Here is a 19,782-nt window from a genome sequence, read left to right as displayed (position 1 = left end):
GAGGGTTTACTGAGGGTACAGATCTGAAGAAGTTGAAGTAATGTGTGACTGCTATGAGGTTCAGAAGAGAGGGAAATTCGATTCGGTTGGGTCCAAATCTTTTAGTCAGTGTAGGACATGTCCGAATCTTCTCAGATTAACAACTTTGAAGGACTTCAATACTAGTGTTGATCAGATCAGCTCGCTCGAGCTCACGTGAGTGAAGAGATCAGACCCCTGTGGTCAGACTGATCTCAGTCCAGTTTAAATGAGGAACTCATTAGATGAGGCACATATTGACTCAGACAGGTATGTAAAACACATTCGTACATGCTGAATCATCACAATACCAGATATAACAATTTGAGGCGAATGTGCATTTTGTTTGTGTATGCAAGTGGATGCAAACAAGGTTTTTTTAGATGTTTTGATGGTGGCTCTTTCATAGCTTTGGAGACTATTTAAAATGATATAAGACTCAAATGTTTCTCATATGTTTCTGTTAAAAGTCATCAGGAGTATAAAACACAGACGCAAACGGGACATTTGTTGACACACAGCAGAAATATACAGTGATGATGAATAATGGATGTGGAGAGCAAAGCTCAGATCATTTGGCCTGGGAAAGATTTGATAAAAATCTTTCATATCACAATCTTCAGATTTGCTAAGATAACAATTAGGACTGGACGATATTGACCAAAAAAACAATTTGTGTATGTCTGTAATAAATTGCAATATTCAATCAATATTTCTTTCTACACAGTGGAATAAATGTTAACATGCAAGTCAAACTCTCATGTGAGATCACCTTACTTAAAACGGAGTATGATAAAAATTAAATTCAAAGAAAGGGTTTTTCTTCCTGTTTGAAAATATACAGCTGGTTGGAAAGCTTACATCTGACCTCAGTATACTATATTTCTCAAAGAGCTTCTGTTGCAAGGAAGATATCCAGAGATGGACATATATATATGGAAAAAAAACAAAATACTCTTTGAAAAAATGTTACAATAAAAATACAAAATACGGTGTAAAAAATGTATTTAAATACAAATAAAAAAAGGATTTTATGTATTTTGAAAATACAAAAATATTAATCTTAAATGTATTAAAAATACATAAATACAAATTACATAAAAATGTAAACAAAAGCATTTAAAATATAAAATAGTATTTTAGTAGTATATACATCAGTGGTGACCAACCCTGTTCCTGGAGATCTATTGTCCTGCAGAGTTTAGCTCCAACCCCGATCAAACACACTTGAACAACACCTGAGTTTTTTTGTGATTGTCGCGGGCAAAAATTCTTGATCTTGCGCAGTGTTGGGTGTAACTAGTTACTAAGTAATTAGTTACTGTAACTTAATTACTTTTCCCTTGAAAAAGTAAAGTAAGGGATTACTCTTATTTTTTTGTAATCTAATTACAGTTACTTCTGATGTAACTAAATACTATAATACATGGGTCTTCAACCGGGGGTCCGCGGCCCCCAGGGGGTCCGTGACGGAACTGCAGGGGGTCCGCCAAATTATGTTTAACTATTTTTTGGTTAAAAACGTAAGATATATGTACAAAACGTTACATGTCCCCTTTAAATTGTGCACGTGCGTGGCCGCATAGGTTTGAAGGCGCGCGTTCAGTTTAGCCAGCGGACCAAAATAAAATATCTGGATTATAAATGTCCACTCAGGAAGCAGCAGTAGCGACAGAAAGTCATCAAAAAACAGGTAAATCTTATGTGTGTCTTTCTTTCAGAATGTCATTTTAGAATCATTGCGACATGTTGTCCCATCTATATTTCTGAACTTGGACGGCTGTTTCACGCGGTTCAGATTTAAAGCGCTAATTCAACAGGCAAATTACATTTTAAACTGTGACAAAACTATCGCTCGATTTTAAAAATGAATGAAACGCGCGCCGTGATGGTGCTTTGTGCAAGATTAATAGTCAGGTTGAAATCCGCCTTTCAAAAAGTTGCCCCAAAGAGATGCGCTCGGACTCGTTTCATGTTCTCCTGAGTCTGATATGAAGCTATGCAGAAAATAAACCCTGCGTTACTCAAACTCGTGACAATGATGATACACGAGCAAGGCAACAGACCTCAAAATTATAAAGTAGTACCACCTCTATCCCCACCAGAATAGAGAGTCTTTGTGCCATTTACCATGATCAGTCATCTTTATAAACTGAAAGCCTTTGTCCAATTCACAATAAAATGAAAATTTATTACACTGCAAATACCTTAAAATAATATTATTTTATTATTATTATTAATATTATTATATTAATATAAAAACAAAATCTATTTTAACAAAAAATAATGTATGTTAATATGGCTGTGTGACAATATGGTTTGTTTCTATTTATAAAACAGTTCCAGTCCTTGATTCTGATTGGTCATCAGTTGTACTTTACTCCACTTTGCGTTGTGCCTAATACGAAAAGGCAGCCTCTCGTACCTTTCTGCTTACTTAAATATCTCTGTTTTACACATTTAGTATTAGGGGGTCCCTGCTCCATGCCTCTCTCATCTAAGGGGTCCCCGACCCAAAAAACGTTGAAGACCCCTGCTATAATACAATAGTGGATTTAACATGGTTTAAGTTTACAATTCTCACTATAAACTGGTTGATTATTAGCATTAATATTAATGAGATGTTGGCTGTTTATTAATACTTAATAGCACATATTAATGTCTGATTCTGCAAAACCTTATTCTACATCCTTAACCCTCCCCATTTCTACCAATACTTAAAATTAACAACAACTTTTTTATTAATAAGCAGTAGTTGGAGTATAATGAGGCAAAACTAGTTAAAAGTTAGTTAATAGAGAGAATTGGACCCTAAAGTGGGACCAGAATAATTTATGTACTTTTATATATCATTTTTTCGAGCCATTTCAAGCCTATTCTTGTATCATGTACTAATGGGTGATTCTCACGAAAACTTGGTTTTAAAAATGTCAAGCATGAAAATGTAAAAATTGCTTAAATTTACTTTTTTCCCACCAGACATTGAAAAACAAAGTCTGGAGTAAATGGGAACATTAATTTAAAAACTTTTACTTATCATTTAACACTTTTTGTAACATAATTTAAAAATTAGTCCTAAAAAATCTCATTACCACAACAGTCAGAAAACATCAACACTGACATCAAAATGACATGAAAGAACATAATTTGGAGATTCTGCACATGCATTTAAAATGAAAGTATTATGCTTCTATTAATTAAATTAACATTTAATAAGCATTTGTTGCGGTAATGATAATCAAAATGTTGTGTAAGCATTCTGACAAGACAATATTTCAAATTAACTGTAAAAAAATGATCTTACCTGGTAGCCATCTTGAAGTAACTGGTCCATGTGCTTAGTCACTCAAAATCAAACTTTATTAAAATTCTGTATGTGTGCTCTAACTGTTCTCAAAAAGTGTTGCGGAGGATGAGAACATCAGGCATGGACACATCATTTTCCTAATTTTTCTTCATTATTATTATATATGAATATTCAGTAAATATTTTTTCTGTCATCTAAAGTAGTCTAGCAAAACATCCATTTATTTTTTTCTTAATATTTTTGTGTTAATTTGATTAAATTACAACATAACGCATGTTCCAACACAGCCGGACACATTGCGATCATGAGAATTTCAGCAGAAAATGAGATAAAATTTACAATTATAAATTCTTATGTTGAAATCACACATTTTGCAAGGTAGAACACAGTATTGTGTTAATTCTGATGCTTTTTAATGTTACTATATTACACATTTTAAAGCCAAAATCATTAGTGCCGTGGTGTTTCAATGGTTTCGTGAGAATCACCCTAATAGGATTTAGAAAGAAATTAGTAATAAGTAATTAAATACTTTTTGTAGAGAGTAATTTGTAAAGTAATCTAATTACATGTTTGAAGATGTAATTAGTAACTACTAATTAATAACTTTTTTTTTGAGTAACTTACCTGATCTTTCTTAAAAAATGTGATGGAATGTGCAGGATATTTATGCAATTTTATGCAATGACATTGCGGGAACTTGCAAAAACTGCGTGAACTTACAAAAATTGTTTGCAGCTTTTCAATGAGGTTTACATCACATAATCACGTCACTTCATAACGTTCCCATGGCAACAGGGAACATGGCTGCGCTTGTGTGAAATAAATGCAACATTTTTCAACTTTCTGCTAGAATGTAAGTGATTTTTGCTACTAAAATGCAAGGATTATGAAATCATGCACGCCCCGCATATGTTGCGCACAGAAATCTGCAATTTATGCTGTGAAAGTGCGGCGTATTAAAAAAAATGTACCCCCCCGCATAAATATGCGGACTTTGGCTGATTATGCGTTGAATCATGCGATCGCATAATCGCACTTTTCTGGAGGGATTGCCTGAACCTGCCAATCAAGCATTTCAGGGCTACCTAAAAATTAGATCAGGTGTGTTGAAGTTGGGTTGGAACTAAAATATGCAGGAGGGTAGATCTCCAGGAACAGGGTTGGTCACCCCTGATATACATGTATCTGAAATACTGCCCATCCCTGGTCATATCAGACCATACCAATATAGACTAGGCATGAGCTGGTATGAGATTTTGCCGGTATGATAATCATAAGCAAAAAAAATCACGGTTTCACAATGTAGCCATAACACTAAAATGTGTTGTTTTCAAATTTCTGCATATACAAAAAACAACTTTATAACTGAACACAATACATTTTATTTTTAAGCAACATTATGCATGCTACTTTAGGAAGTTATTTCAAATTTTTTATCAATTTTCTTCGCAATCTGAATAAATAATGAGTCAGGAGGGAGATGCTGATGTTACTGTATTTCCGGTTCATTTGTCACACTGTAAATGGAAGGTCAAGCACATTGTGAAATGCAATATAAAATTTGCTGTGCACAGTTTGAAGCCTGACAGCGATTGTATATTTTACAAAAGCAAATGTCACTACTTATTGGCAGGCTTTAACATTTAAAAACTAAATCTTTTAAAATAAAAGATTCATATATTAGTCTCTCATCTAATCTCACTAATTGACTAGTTAACCATTCTGGCCCATCCCTATTTCGAACACATTTTATTCGCTATATGAAAAATGCTGTCTGACAGGCCCAGAGTGTTGCATGTGCATGCTTTCAGGTATGTGTATGTTATCTAACCTATCAGGCATTGAGCTTCAGGCTAGAATGAAGTAAATGATTTAATTATTTAACTCATTATTGATTTATACAATTGTATCTGTGTCATAGCCTGCGTGTGGCTGCAGAGGAGCATGGGGTTTAAGACGTAATTTGGTGGGTGAGGTTGGCTGCGGCCGAAATGCTGCGAGTGGTTTATTGGTGATCTAAAACAATAAAAACACAGTCTGATGAAGGTGATTGAAAGCAGTAAATGCATTTATACGTGCATTTTTGTATGCTTTCTACGAAGAAGCATTGTACTAGTGATTAAACATTGGCTTGATCTCTACAGTGTTTTACAGGCCCATATTTAACCAGTTTCATATGGAAATAAAATAGCCAAGTCATCGACTGACTGGGCATCGAGCACTTGCATTTCAGACACAACCCTGGACAACACACCTGAAACTCATCATACGCGTCACAGATGAACATTGAACTGGTTTATGGGCTGTTTAGGATGTTAGAAGACATCATTGGTTTGTTTGTATAAACACACGGAGATGGAACAGTAATATTATGGCAGGAATATTGTTTGCATTGCGTTTCAATGTTCTCTGGCAGACGACTATACACATGACAGAGATAGAGAGAGAGGGCCTTGTGCATTAAACAAACAGAAAGTTTACAGAGTGACCTTCAAGTCTGAAAATATATTTTCTGCCTGTGGCTGTTTTTCTGTATGTATTCTTATGCAATGTTACCATTGAGACACATTTTAAGCGTTGCGAACAATAACTTCTCATGCAATGTTTCGCACAGTTTGCTGTCAGTTTCCAGGTAAAGTAGACAAGTCGGGAGCCTTTTTCATTGGAACAAGCAACTAGCGTGCACATAGCGTGCATGGTGTTTTAAAGGGTCGCTGATAACCCTTCATCTTGACGACTGAACATTTGCTACACAGAGCCGTAATTCACGGAGAAGCTAGGCCAAAACGCATTCATAATCGAGGAAAATCGACTCCGATAGTCTATGCGATTTTGCTTAGCTTCTCAGTGACTGCGGCTCTGTGTAGTAAATGCCGCTCCATCTGAAAGCAGCTGATGGCGATTTACTTCTAATCAAGGAACCGGCTTTACTGATGAAACACGCATGAGAATCGCAGGCAATTTTTGCACAGCCCTAACACAAACTATTAGATTCACTGTTAAGGACATCAACTGGTTTACCCGCTGTAAATGCAACAAGAACAGTATTACACATTCAGTGACAATTGCAAAAGTTTTATATTTACAGTATATTAGCAATATTAGTTAATGCCATTGAAGGTAAGTGATTTGCCTGAGTACCGTACACGTGAGCGAATTAGCATAAATGTATCATTATCGTCCGGGGCTGTGGACACTAATATACAGTGTTGGGGAAAGTTACTTTTAAATGTAATGCATTGCAATATTAAGTTACTCCCCCAAAAAGTAACTAATTGCATTACTTTGTTACTTTTCATGGATGCGTTACTTTTGCGTTACTTTTTCTTACTTTGAAAAAGTAGTTCTGCATTTAGAAATTGTATATTTCCATCGCAAAAATATCAAGCTTTGGCCTGCCATTTCTGTTTCTGACTCAAACTGTTCCTGCTCAGGCGCGTACGCATAAAGTTTGTAATTCTATGTGACCACGTTCAGTTTCATTCCGTTACATTATTTTTTTATTGAATTAATTAAACTGAAAAGTAACTCGCATTACTTTTTTTAAAAAGTAACTGAAGTATTAATGTGTACATTTATAAAGTAATGCGTTACTTTACTCATTACTTAAAAAAAGAGTAATATTATTACATAATGCACATTACTTGTAAAGTGTTACCCCAACACTGTTAATATAGTTATTGTTATAGTTAACGTTACAGTTATCGTTATAATGTGAACAGCCCTTTAATCCTGAAACTATTGACCCTGATGAGAGTTTTATGAAATTTCAGAATTAGAGTTTACATTTCAAATTGCCAATTTTCTTAACAAATAATAAATAAAATGTATATTTATACAATTATATTTGACTTTTGTATGTTATTTTAAATATGTGACAATTGAATTTTTTTTGGTGGGGCCAGTTAAAATTTTGGCAGGGCATGCAAAAACCTTAACCACTGGCCTAACCGTATTAAAAAAAAATTGATGCTGTGATATTGCTCTTAATCCTGAAAAGCAACAGTTTGAGGTTTTGATTTCAAGCATCATAAAATGATAGCGTACGTGTTAAAAACAAGTTGCTATAGTGTTTATAATCTAGGGCACTATTTAGGGTGCAAATGGAATAAAATCAATTTCACTATAAAACAACACCCTGTCACTTTAAAGCCAGCTGTTAAATTAAATGTTCTCATTAGTGGCAAAAACGTTGCACATAGTATTTATGTGCTTGTTTTGGGTGTTTGTGTTATGAATAAACATACAATGTGCTTATAAAGAGCATTTGAACGGCTAAAAGTCTGCAGTTCAGTTTCCGCATTGTTGTTTATACGGTCATTGCAGCTGGTCATTATCACCTTTCAATAGCGTAACGGTCAAATGATAGTGGCTCGACCAATCAGGGAAGGATACGCAATGATCCAGAACACAGAATCAGGGTGCGAATGTGGGCACCCTCGCCTTTATAGTATCCTGCATATAACTGTGTATGTGACAAATAAACAAATTTATTTGTTTAAAGGGGCCATTTTACAAGACTTTTTAAAGATGTCAAATAAATCTTTGGTGTCCCCAGAGTACATATGTGAAGTTTTAACTCAAAATACCCCGCAGGCAATTTATAATAGCATGTTAAAATTGCAAAAATGTGCTGTTTTTGGGGGTGTCCTTTTAAATGCAAATGAGCTGATCTCTGCACGAAATGGCAGTGGCGTGGTATTAACCCCTTTTACGACATCACAAGGGGAGCCAAATTTCAATGACCTAATTTTTCACATGCTTGTGGAGAATGATTTACCAAAACTAAGTTACTGGGTTGATCTTTTTCAATTTTTTTAGGTTGATAAAAGCCTATTATAGCACTTAAACATGGAAAAAGTCTTTTTATGATATGTCCTCTTTAAGTTTGTCTGCACTTTAGTGCAACACCTGAGTTTTCAAACTGAAGGGTCTGCAGCGTTTTTGGGGGCCGAAAAATAGTAGTGATTCCCGGCGTAAATAGGCGGAAACGCACTAATCAGTCCCTCCAGAAAAGCGTGATAATGCGCTCAAATACGCCGCACTTTCACAGCATAAGTTGCAGATTTCCGTGCGCAAAATATGTGGGCTTGCATGATTTTATAATCCCTGCATTTTTGTAGCAAATATCACATACACTCATCTAAATGATTATTAGGAACACCTGTTCAATTTCTCGTTAATGCAATGGTGTAATGGTGTGTTTTCTTGGCACACTTTAGGCCCCTTAGTGCCAATTAGGCATTGTTTAAATGCCACGGCCTACCTGAGCATTGTTTCTGACCATGTGCATCCTTTTATGACCACCATGTACTCATCCTCTGATGGCTACTTCCAGCAGGATAATGCACCATGTCACAAAGCTCAAATCGTTTCAAATTGGTTTCTTGAACATGACAATGAGTTCACTGTACTAAAATGGCCCCCACAGTCACCAGATCTCAACCCAATAGAGCATCTTTGGGATTTGGTGGAACGGGAGCTTCATACCTTGGATGTGCATCCCACAAATCTCCATCAATTGCAAGATGCTATCCTATCAATATGGGCCAACATTTCTAAAGGATGCTTTCACACAACTTACTTCACACAAGCGCAGCCATGTCCCTTGTTGCCATGGGAACATTATGAAGTGACGTGATTATGTGACGTAAACATCATTGAAAAGCTGCAAACAGTTTTTGCAAATTTTTATCAAGAAAATGTGCCGCAAGATCAAGAATTTTTGCCCACAACAATCACAAAAAAACTCTGCGTTTGGACTGAATAATGTAAACGTAGTCTGATGTAGCCAGACCTGAAACGTCCTGACCAGTACACAAACCTATGAATAGTAGAATGTTAGATATAATTTCTTGCAAATGTAAGACTAGTATTTGATTAATTTGAATAGGATGTTTTGTCCTGCACCTGGTAAACCAATGGATGTGATCGCAACCCTCCTGGTCTGTCCTGAGGTTTAGGTTCGTATGTTTCTATGGTGATGGTGACACACAGATGTAAGGTGTAGGATTGAAACAGGTGTGCAATAGGAAGCATGTATTCCTTTCCTGATAGTGTTACCGTATTCACCTGCACACCTGCCCAAACACACACACACGCACCCGTACGCACTGCTGAAGGAAAGTTTACCTCAAAATAATATATAGTAAATTTTCACTTTCGATCAAAGTGTTGACAAAACATTTAATCTGTTTATACAATCTCTGTGTGTATTGAATGTTTATTTGTCAGGGACTACAATGTGAACCTTGTGCTGAGTCACAGCAGGTAAAGTATATTTAAATAGCCATTAACCCAAGCATGAACGAGGTAAAGAGAGAAAGTGCCAGAACGAGAGCAGAGGTAGAGTTTTGCCTGAGGGCGGTACAAGAGGAACCTGCTCGGTGATGTCATCACTGCAAAAATCCATTTAGCCCTGCGGCTCTTTTGATTGGCTGGGAGGACGGCAGTAATTTGAACTCTCTTTTGTTGCCTTTGATGTGTCGACGGTGTTTGAGGGCAGGAACGAGAGATGTTGCTCTTTCCCTGTCAGCGTGGAGAGCTTGAGCTTTGCTCTGTTAGCATCGAGTGAGTGAAGGTTGAATTTATTTCTTTTGTTTAGTTCTCCGGCTGGATTGAGTTTGGAAAAACACTCCGGATACTTTGACACCATGAATGAGACAGGTAGTCCAATTCTTACATGCACCACCAAAGCATTTAAACTGGTAGATGACGTTTGTTTTAATGCATCTTACTGTCAATGTTTATTTGCATGCTAGACTTAAAAATTCTGCATTTCAAACTTTTATAACCCACATTTGCTTGTTCTTTCACGATTATTTGCACAGTTTTTATGACCTCATTGGTTGAAAGATTACATGAAATATTTATACTCTTTAACAAATCATTAATCAATGCAGGACATGAATAGAAAAGCTCAGGTGACTCAACAGGCAAAATATATAAAATATATACAGTACTGTTTATGTACATACGTTTAACGTTTTGGTGTTATACTCTTTACTGAATGCACTGTACCTTCCAGTTGCATTTAGCTGAATATTTATTAGGTTACACCACCGATATTGCATGTGTGCATGAGACCTTTGGTTTGGTTTGAGATTGGAGCGCGAGATCATTATTTTGTTTTGCATAGACTTGCATCTGCGCTCCTCATTTCCATATGTAAATCAGTTTGACTGGGATGGGTTTGTGATTTTAGGTTATACAACTCAAAGAATTTCAGATCTTCGCATTACCTTTACTGTAATTCATAGTTTAGAATTAAGGGTGTTTGTTTTATTTTTAAATCAACTAATGCCAAGTATTAAACTTTGGTGCTTATTGGCACCTGTCCCAAATGGCACCCTAAACATTTCGGTCTTCCTACAAGTCCACACTTTTGTGACTTCGAATGTGGGGAAAAAGTTTGATGCGAAGCTTGCACAAGTGCGGACTCAGGAAAAGTGTGCATTTAGGGTACATATAAACCTTAAAGGGGAGCCCATGAGCACCCTTTTCGAACCTAAAATGACCAATGGGACTATCTACACTATAAAAATTCTTTGCTGCCTTAAAATATTTTGTTGAATCCACTTAAATGTCTGGAGCGCGGTGGCTGCATCCCGAGTGGCGCACTTAGAGGAGTATTCCATTTTCTTAAAAGATAAATCCAGATAATTTACTCACCACCATGTCATCCAAAATGTTGATGTCTTTCTTTGTTCAGTCCAGAAGAAATTATGTTTTTTGAAGAATTTTTCTAATTTTAATCGACTTTAATAGAACCCAACATTTAATACTTAACTCAACACTTAACAGTTTTTTTCAACGGAGTTTCAAAGGACTATAAACAATCCCAAACGAGGCATAAGGGTCTTATCTAGCAAAACTATTGTCATTTTTTACAAGAAAAATTAAAAATATATACTTTTAAACCACAACTTTTCGTCAAGGTCCGGTCCAGCGCGACCTAACCTAAATGCGTAGTGACGTAGGGAGGTCACGTGTTACATATATAAAACGCACATTTGCGGACCATTGTAAACAATAAACTGCCACAAGGACATTAATTAGTATCAGTTGACATACAACAACGTAGGAACGGTCCTCTTTCAAGACGCTTGTAAACACTGGGGCGGAGTTTCGCATTCGTCCTCCTCTGTGACCTCTTGACGTCATGACGTATTGCGGTGACGTAGTGGGGTCAGCTGGCGCATCACGACCAGAATTACACGACGAGAAGTTGTGCTTTAAAGGTGTATGTTTGTTGTTTTTCTTGTCAAAAATGACAATCGTTTCGCTTGATAAGACCCTTATGCCTCGTTTGGGATTGTTTATAGTCCTTTGAAACTCCGTTGAAAACTTGAGTTAAGTATTAAATGTTGGGTTCTATTAAAGTCCATTAATATTAGAAAAATTCTGCAATGTTTTCTTCAAAAAACATAATTTCTTCTCGACTGAACAAAGAAAGACAACATTTTGGATGACATGGTGGTGAGTAAATGATCTGGATTTTTCTTTTAAGAAAATGGACTGATCCTTTAATGTGGAGTTGCAATCGAAGACAAGACTGTAAACTGTAAAAAAAAATTATAATAATTATAATTTTTTTATGAATCAACTCAGATTTACAAGTCACGTCAACTTACTATTATTGATCTTGACTAGAAATTTGTTATAAAATATAGTTGAAAGAAGTTCTCTTGTCAAGATAAATAATAGTAAGTTGACATGTAAATCTTAGTTGATTCAACTAAAAAAATTATAATAATTATAAATATTTTTTTTCAGTCTTGTCTTGGACTGCAACTCAACATTAAGTGCGCCATTCGGGATGCAGCCAATGTGTTTTAGACATTATACAAGGAGACCACAACATCAGTAGCTATATAATCTGTTTGTAATCGGATTCATGGCTCAGTCAATCTGGAAAAGCCAGCATGTAAACACTTTAATCAATGTGATTGAAGTCGATCCGACAAAAATTTCTATCATATTGAAAGGGGTGGTGCAGACCGATCTGTGATCCAATCAACAGGAGACAACAACGCACGTAAACACGTGTTATTTTTTCTTAATCAGATGCAAAAAACCTTGTGCACATGCGCAGTGGAATTGTGCTTATGTTTACGTTATGTTTATGTATGACATTGTTATGCAAAAGCAAGGAATTGGCAACGTGCATTGTTAAGGAAACGTTCTGCAGGGTTCATGTGTTGGTTTATAACATTACATAAAATTATAAATAGTGTTTTGACATTTAAAAATTGTGTTTCCATTGTAAAAACTTCTCAAGAACAACTTTCTCCAACCTGACTTTGTGCATTCATCATGAGCATAACCTGTATTTTCAGTCGGCTTGATAAAAACCTTTGCTTGTAGACATAGCTATAGAGACTTGTGGGCTTCTTTGACCTTCTGAGCAACCCCTTAGCAAATACCTACAGACTGCCTTAGCAACTAGAGACCATGTACTTCATAATGTATGTAGGCAACACTCGCTGTTTGCTGTTTACGGTGACACACAAACTAGAGTCACACAGTTAGTCGCAGAGAGACAATTTAACTATTTGTGTGTAAATTTAGTGTGCACAGGTTTTTGTGCAGAGATCATGGCGAAATTTCGGATAAACTGAAAATGTACACAAAACTCACAGACTACCGGTGGTGTTAAACATGGAAACTATTATTTAAAAATTGAAAAGTGAAGTGACCTAAAGTGGTAAATAGCTTGCTGTATAGAAAAGCCCTTAGTTTACAAAATGTTTGATTTATGTATTACACATGTATTTGTTTTCTTATTTGTAGAGTAATATGGATTCATTCATATTTGAACATTGTTTGCCGAAATTGGGAACACTTGACAATAAGATTCGGTACCAAATGCAATAGCTAACAACAAGCAAAATAGTTTTTCACCATTTAATGTTCATTGTTGGAGCGTGTTAAAGGGGCCATTTCACAAGACTTTTTTTAAGATGTAAAATAAATCTTTGGTGTCCCCAGAGTACACAAGTGAGGTTTTAGCTCAAAATACCATATAGATAATTTATTATAGCATGTTAAAATTGCCACTTTGTAGGTGTGTGCCAAAATGTGCTATTTTTGGGTGTGTCATTTAAAATGCAAATGAGCTGATGAAATGCAAACACTGATCACAATGATGGTGGTTTGTTGAAATTAAAACTGCTGTCAAACATTTTTCTCTCTGTATTTCTCTCTGCACTAAATGCCAGTGCTGTGGTTGGATAGTTCAGATTAAGGGGCGGTATTATTATAATAAGATCCCCTTATGACATCACAAGGGGAACCAAATTTCAATTACCTATTTTTTTCACATGCTTGCAGAGAATGGTTTACCAAAACTAAAAAAAAGTTACTGAGTTGATCTTTTTCACCTTTTTTTAGCCAATTACAGCACTTAGACATGAAAAAGTCAGATTTTCATGCTATGTCCTCTTTAACTAATGCATTTACTAATGTTATCAAATTCAACCCATTTACAACTCAATGCGTTAAAGTTTTCGGTTGTTTAGGGTCATTTTCTTATTTAATTGCTAATACTAATAATATATAATAATGAGTATGTTTACATGCACAGAATAAGCGGATAACTATCAAAAATCTGCTTATTATAAAAAACAGTTTTCATACGGACTACCGGCACATCCGGGAACTTGACTGTAAATTTCGTCACCGCCCCTTTTTGGGGGAAAATAAATCAGACTTCCCATTGACTTCCATACAAAATACAGGCAGGCGTAAATAACTTATGAAATCACTCAGATTAAACATGTCGAGTAATTATCTGTCCACCCTGCCTGCCATATAGCGCAAAAGATACATTAACACATTTAATTTGGTCAATATAAAAACATGTCCCTTCATTCTCCCAGCGTCAAATTTGTGTAACAACGCTATCCAGTGATTGCTGGAAATATCGCTAAGCCAGTTAGTTGTATGGCTGGACGGAAAAGTGCACTCTCTAAATATAAAGAGATAATATATAAATACGAAGTAACTTTTAAATACGAATTAAAATTCATTTACTGTCTTCCCTGTTGACTCAATGAGGTACGAGTGAATGTCCGGGTAAGACACCTCTGGCCAATAGGAAGAGTTGTTACACAAATTTGACGCTGAGAGAATGAAAGAGACGTGTTTTTATATTGACCAAATTAAATGTGTTAATGTATCTTTCACGCTCTATGGCAGGCAGGGTGGACAGATAATTACTCAACTTAAGAAATTACTCAGATTAAACATGTTATTTACGCCTGCCGGGTGTGTACGAACGTTGCTTTATACCACTATTTTGTATGGAAGTAAATGGGAGGTCTAGTTTATTTTCCCCCAAAAGTGGGCGTGAACCTGTTCAGAGACATTCTATGACGTTGCGCCAGTTGTGCGTATGCGTTTACATGCAAATCAATAAACCGGCTATGCAGACAACTGCGTTTACATGGGACTTGGAGATTTTTCAGGTTTCTATCGAGTAGTGACGTCATCGCCTGTAGTACATAGTAGTCGATCAAAAAGCCGACGGCATATCTGTCTTAAGCTATATTGTTTTATCTCTTTTCATGTCTCCAGAACTTGTAAATATATCATCAGTTTTTATTTTCGCAGTTTCTCTTCCAAACCGTGAAAAAAAGCAGGTTAAGGTGTTTACATGCCACGCGAAATCGGGGTAATGAGCAAAAACGTACCTGTGCCGATTGTTTTTTGCTTACGCCGTTTATGGGCTTTCCCCAATTAAAAAAAACCGTTTTACGCGTTTACGTGACCCCACGTGTTATCAGTTTATTAAACATAATCGGCGTAAGACTCTGCATGTAAACACACTCAATGTTTTGAATGCAGCAGGTGTATTTGTGAGAAAGTTTTTAGTGCACTGAAGTACGCAACGTCGTGTATGCAATTACTAGCAAATGATGGCCAGGAAGATAAAGCCTGTATAGACTGGAAGGCAAACAAAGGATGAGTTATTTATTCATAATATGGTTAAGTCAGATTACCCTGTTTGTTTTTACAAGCCGCAACACAAGGTCAGCATATTTGGTTGTCACCTAATTTATTAGCAAAGCTTTGTTGGATTTATGGCGTGACTTGTCTGTGTACAGAACAGCTAATCTCCACTTTAAAGAAATATTTTTCTGCTCTTATCTTATTTTTTATCCCTTTGTTCTCTTCGTCTGTCAGGGTATCTTGTCTCTTCCTGCTCTCCTCTGATATTGTATTTCTGTCTTTTGTTTTTATGCTATTTGAGATTGTGCATCCAGAGACATTGCAGAGGATTGCCCAAGTTTTGCTCCTTCACATTTTGGGAGAGTTAATTCATTTAGGTGTCAGCGTTGTCATGGAATAATTTAATGAGAAATAAAAAAAAATGTATTTGCATTTTGGGATATTGCATGAAAAACGCTGGATGACAATGCCAAGATGAGCATTAATTCAAAAAACGTATGCAATTAATTTACCGAAAAGTAAACATGAGCATAAACTGCAATGGAAGGAACTAATTTATTATACATTCAAAAGATTATCTCTAGTGGTTTCACCCGCTTTTCTTACTGATATTTAGCGCCAGTTTTGTAGGAAAGGCAATCTCTTCAACTCACTGGATGGAAACGCTGCTTTTTTCCCAAATGTTTTATGGGATATTCCAATTGTGCGCATGAGTTTAATAGCAACTTTGGATGGAAACATGGCTATGGATGAGATATTTTTGAGACCTCTTCTGAAACTCGCATGTCCTGTTCTGCATACACATTCCGATTAGTTGATATTTATCAGCTGTTATGACTGTACTTCCTCAATGTCCAATTGTTTGTCTTTATGGATCAGTTAACAACGTCCTTTTGTCATTGAACAAATAAAGCGAACATCCCAAATATCAGGTTCCTAGTTGCACGTGCAGAATCCAGCCGTATGAAACACGTGACGTAGTGACACCTCCGAAAAACAAATTCTCTCTCGTTTGTTGTTAATTTGTCCGACATTCCTTCTCTTGGCTGTTAGTAGCATTCCAGTAGCGAGTAAAGCTGGTTTAGCTTTTAAACTTCAAAATAACCTCTAAATGAAGCTAAAGGGTGTGTTCAAGGTGAATGCCATTTTTAAAGGGAACATCTCTTTGATTTTCTCTTACATTTTACGTTGTATATGTTTGGAGATTATATCATTTTTCATGTCACACCATTAAAGAATTGATCTTTGAGATGTCTACAAGGAGTTAAATCGTAAAATCCTTTATTTATAATTACCTCAGTTTTTTTCTGATGAGAGATCAGGGTGACTGCCAATATCTGAATTGTTGAAGAACTGTCGGTCTTCTCTGGATCTTCTGGTTGACATTGTTCCTCGAGCTCTCTGAAGAGCATCTGTGCATTTATTATCGGTGGCTGATTGATGTTGTGGTTGGGTGCGTTTCGCTCGGGACGCATATAAACAAGAGACGGGGTCAGATCTGTGGAAAGAAAGGTTAAGCTTGTGGGTGGTGTGGAATATTTACACACACACATGATGACAACAACAGAAGCGTGGAGTTTAATGTTTTCCAAACCTTCACAGATCCATGAAAGTTATTTCCCTTAACAGTTTTCAAAGAGTACTTGGGTTAAGCTATTTATTAACATGGGTACCTAAAAAATGTGATATTTTTGTGGGTGAAACAAAATATGTGTGCGCTGGTTGTCAGGGAGTTATTTTGCATGTTGCATTGCAGTTGAAAGGGTTTTCTGGGTGTTTTTTAATACAAATTTGACTCAAGTACCACCTCCCCCTGTATTTTTTGGCTCTTTTATCATCTGTCAGATGTGCTAAAAGCACACCTCTTCAACAATCTGCAGTATGTGAGGAGTCATCCATGTCTGGTGCACAAACAAGTTTTGCAACAGTTTAAAACTAGGTTGGGGATTTAAACAGAACCCTAACTCTTAAGTATGCGCTGTGTTAATCCTAACCCATAACCCATTGTTTTGATAGTCCAGTTTAGACATTTTACTAACTAGAAGTAACTTTGCAACTTTATGTCAACTTAATATACTCTAATGCAGTGTTTGGGAAAATTACTTTTAAAAGTAATGCATTACAATATTAAGTTACTCCCCCCAAAAAGTAACTAATTGCTTTACTCAAAAAGTAAAAAGTAACTCAAATATTAATGTGTACATTTATAAAGTAGTGCGTAACTTTACTCGTTACTTCAGAAAAGTAATATTATTACATAATGCGCGTTACTTGGAATGGGTTACCGACGCGCGTGCAGCAGGCACGTATTTTGACATGACGAGCCACACACATGACACTCCTTAAAGGCTCATTATAGTTGTGTCCTACTGCGTAGCTGGGACGGCATAGGTTACGCCTCGGTTTTTTATTAATACTTTTGCGTCGTTTCCACATCGACGTGCAAACACACATGCAGACCACTAGTAGGCAGTATCTACGCGTTACCACAATAGCAGTGTGACAGTCAATCAAGAAGCAGCTTGCCAAGTTTAACCCACAAACGAAGGAAAAACAGCAACTTGTTGTGTATGTTTTGAGATGACCGGCAGTGATGGAAGTAAATAAACAGCGACTTATGTTGCACCATCTTTGTTCTCACCGTCGCAAATGGAAATACCTATGACACTGTTTTTTTACCTGACGGAAGGGGTTCTAGTGGACCAATCACGGCGCTTGCGGTCCGCGTAGAACTGACACACTGTTAAAAATTTGGAGAGGTGCACGTCAGGCTATGCAGAGGCTACAGATAACCTACGGCATAACTGTAAATTGGACTTAACACATATTTTGAACTCCCGCCCCACAAAATAGAAGTTACAGGCCACCACTGAACCCCACCCCTAACCGCAACATTACAGCTGCAAAGGCAAAGCTTACAAAAAATAATACGGTCGTACGAATGAATACGCATTAGCCAGCTCATAAATTATGCCATGAAGTCGCGTTGAAATACCCCGGAAGTGTTTAGTGTAGTGATCCTTAGCATACAAGTGCATTATGTCAATGCAGTATTCTGGGGGTACCTTTTAACACTGGGCTGGGTGTGTGGGGTAAGAAGGGTCTTTACAGGAAGTTACATGGCGGGTTCCGTCTCTATGGTGACCACCAAGGTACTCCAGGGGGCAGGCATGTTAGGAATGCTGGGGGGCATTTGAGCACAGGAGCTTAGACACACACATATATATACTGTTGGTAAAAATGTGTTGATCCGAGAGATTCCCTGTTTTAATAAACCCTCGAAGGCCACTTGAAGTGATGGATAATGAATCCCGAGACAAGAATGACTTTCATTTAAGGCAGCTGAGCCTTAAAGCACAACTGATCACAACATTGCAGATCGATCACGCCCTTCTAAAGAAAGAGTGATAAATCAACTCGGCTTTAAAAAAGAAAAGGAAGAATCTAACAAAACAAAAGTGTCTGGCTATACTCAAGAAGAAAATCATTTTGGGTATTTGTGAAATGCCTTTGTCTGCGTTGTTGTTTATTAGCTGCACTTTAAAGCTTTAATAAAACCTTTGAAAGAGTTGTAGTGACATTTTCTAACAAGAGAAATGCTGTGTCAACATTACACACACATACACATACTTGTTATCCGCAAGCTGCTGTTTCTTTGCCCCAGTGGACAGATGAGGCATTTACTGTCTGACGTTAGCTTAAGGAAAAAAGAAGAAAAAACAATTGTTTCAAACCCAGGAACACGCATACTGATAAAAATGTGTACCTTGTAATGCACTGTAAGTTGCTTTGGATAAAATGTCTGCCAAATCCATAAATGTAAAACCCAAATTGGTCTCTTTCTAAACTAAGTTATATATGTTTCTTAAAATTAGGCAGGTGTAAGGCATCCCTGTGTATAAAAAAAAGAGTGGCTACACTGCCCCCTTTGTCAAATACGGACAATGTGACATGTGAATGAGTCCGATTAAACCCAACCATGCATACAACGTGCTCATGTGAATGAGAAATAAAAGACAAATTAAAAAAGGCAGATCCCGTCTTTTAGGCTGGCCACACATACTCATATATTGTATATTATTATGTTGTGTTATATGTTACGTTATATCCGTTATGTTACGCTACATTAACGCTACACTACGTTATGCTACACTACGTTACGCTACACTATGTACATTATGCTGCACTATGTTACGCTACACTACATTACACTACGTTACGTTATGCTACGTTATGTTACGCTACGCTACACTACGTTATGCTATGTTACGTTACGTTATGTTACATTACGTTATGTTACACTACGTTATGTTACACTACGTTATGTTACACTGTGATATGTATTTTAACTTTTCTGTGTTTGTGTCTATAGGGAATGTTGTCCAGGTCCTTGCTGTCCTGACGCTACGCTATGTTACGCTACGCTATGTTACGCTACGTCCTTGCTGTCCTGACACTACGCTATGTTACGCTACGCTACACTACATTACGCTATGTTACGC

At 36.6% G+C, this 19,782-nt stretch overlaps 1 protein-coding gene across 4 annotated transcripts in view; it reads left to right on the top strand.

Annotated features, from left to right (window-relative positions):
- The window catches only part of shroom3 (shroom family member 3), a 64,402-nt gene that overhangs the window by 23,220 nt on the left and 21,400 nt on the right, over positions 1-19,782 (top strand). Inside the window, exon 1 of one of the 4 annotated variants that reach the window (XM_073871507.1) lies at positions 1-288. This exon is cut by the window's left edge and continues 85 nt beyond it. The exons of 2 other annotated variants lie outside the window; for them this stretch is intronic. In XM_073871507.1, the coding sequence (XP_073727608.1) occupies positions 248-288 (41 nt within the window). In that variant the 5' untranslated portion in view covers positions 1-247. Of the gene's footprint in view, positions 289-9,489; positions 9,995-19,782 lie in introns of those variants that run through there. One more of the 4 variants, XM_073871508.1, reaches the window with a different exon arrangement.

Source organism: Misgurnus anguillicaudatus, chromosome 9 (genome assembly GCF_027580225.2).
Source record: "Misgurnus anguillicaudatus chromosome 9, ASM2758022v2, whole genome shotgun sequence".
NCBI classification, from domain to species: Eukaryota; Metazoa; Chordata; class Actinopteri; order Cypriniformes; family Cobitidae; genus Misgurnus; species Misgurnus anguillicaudatus.
Note: the sequence above shows the minus strand (reverse complement) of the source record. Positions and strands in the feature narration are given on the sequence as shown.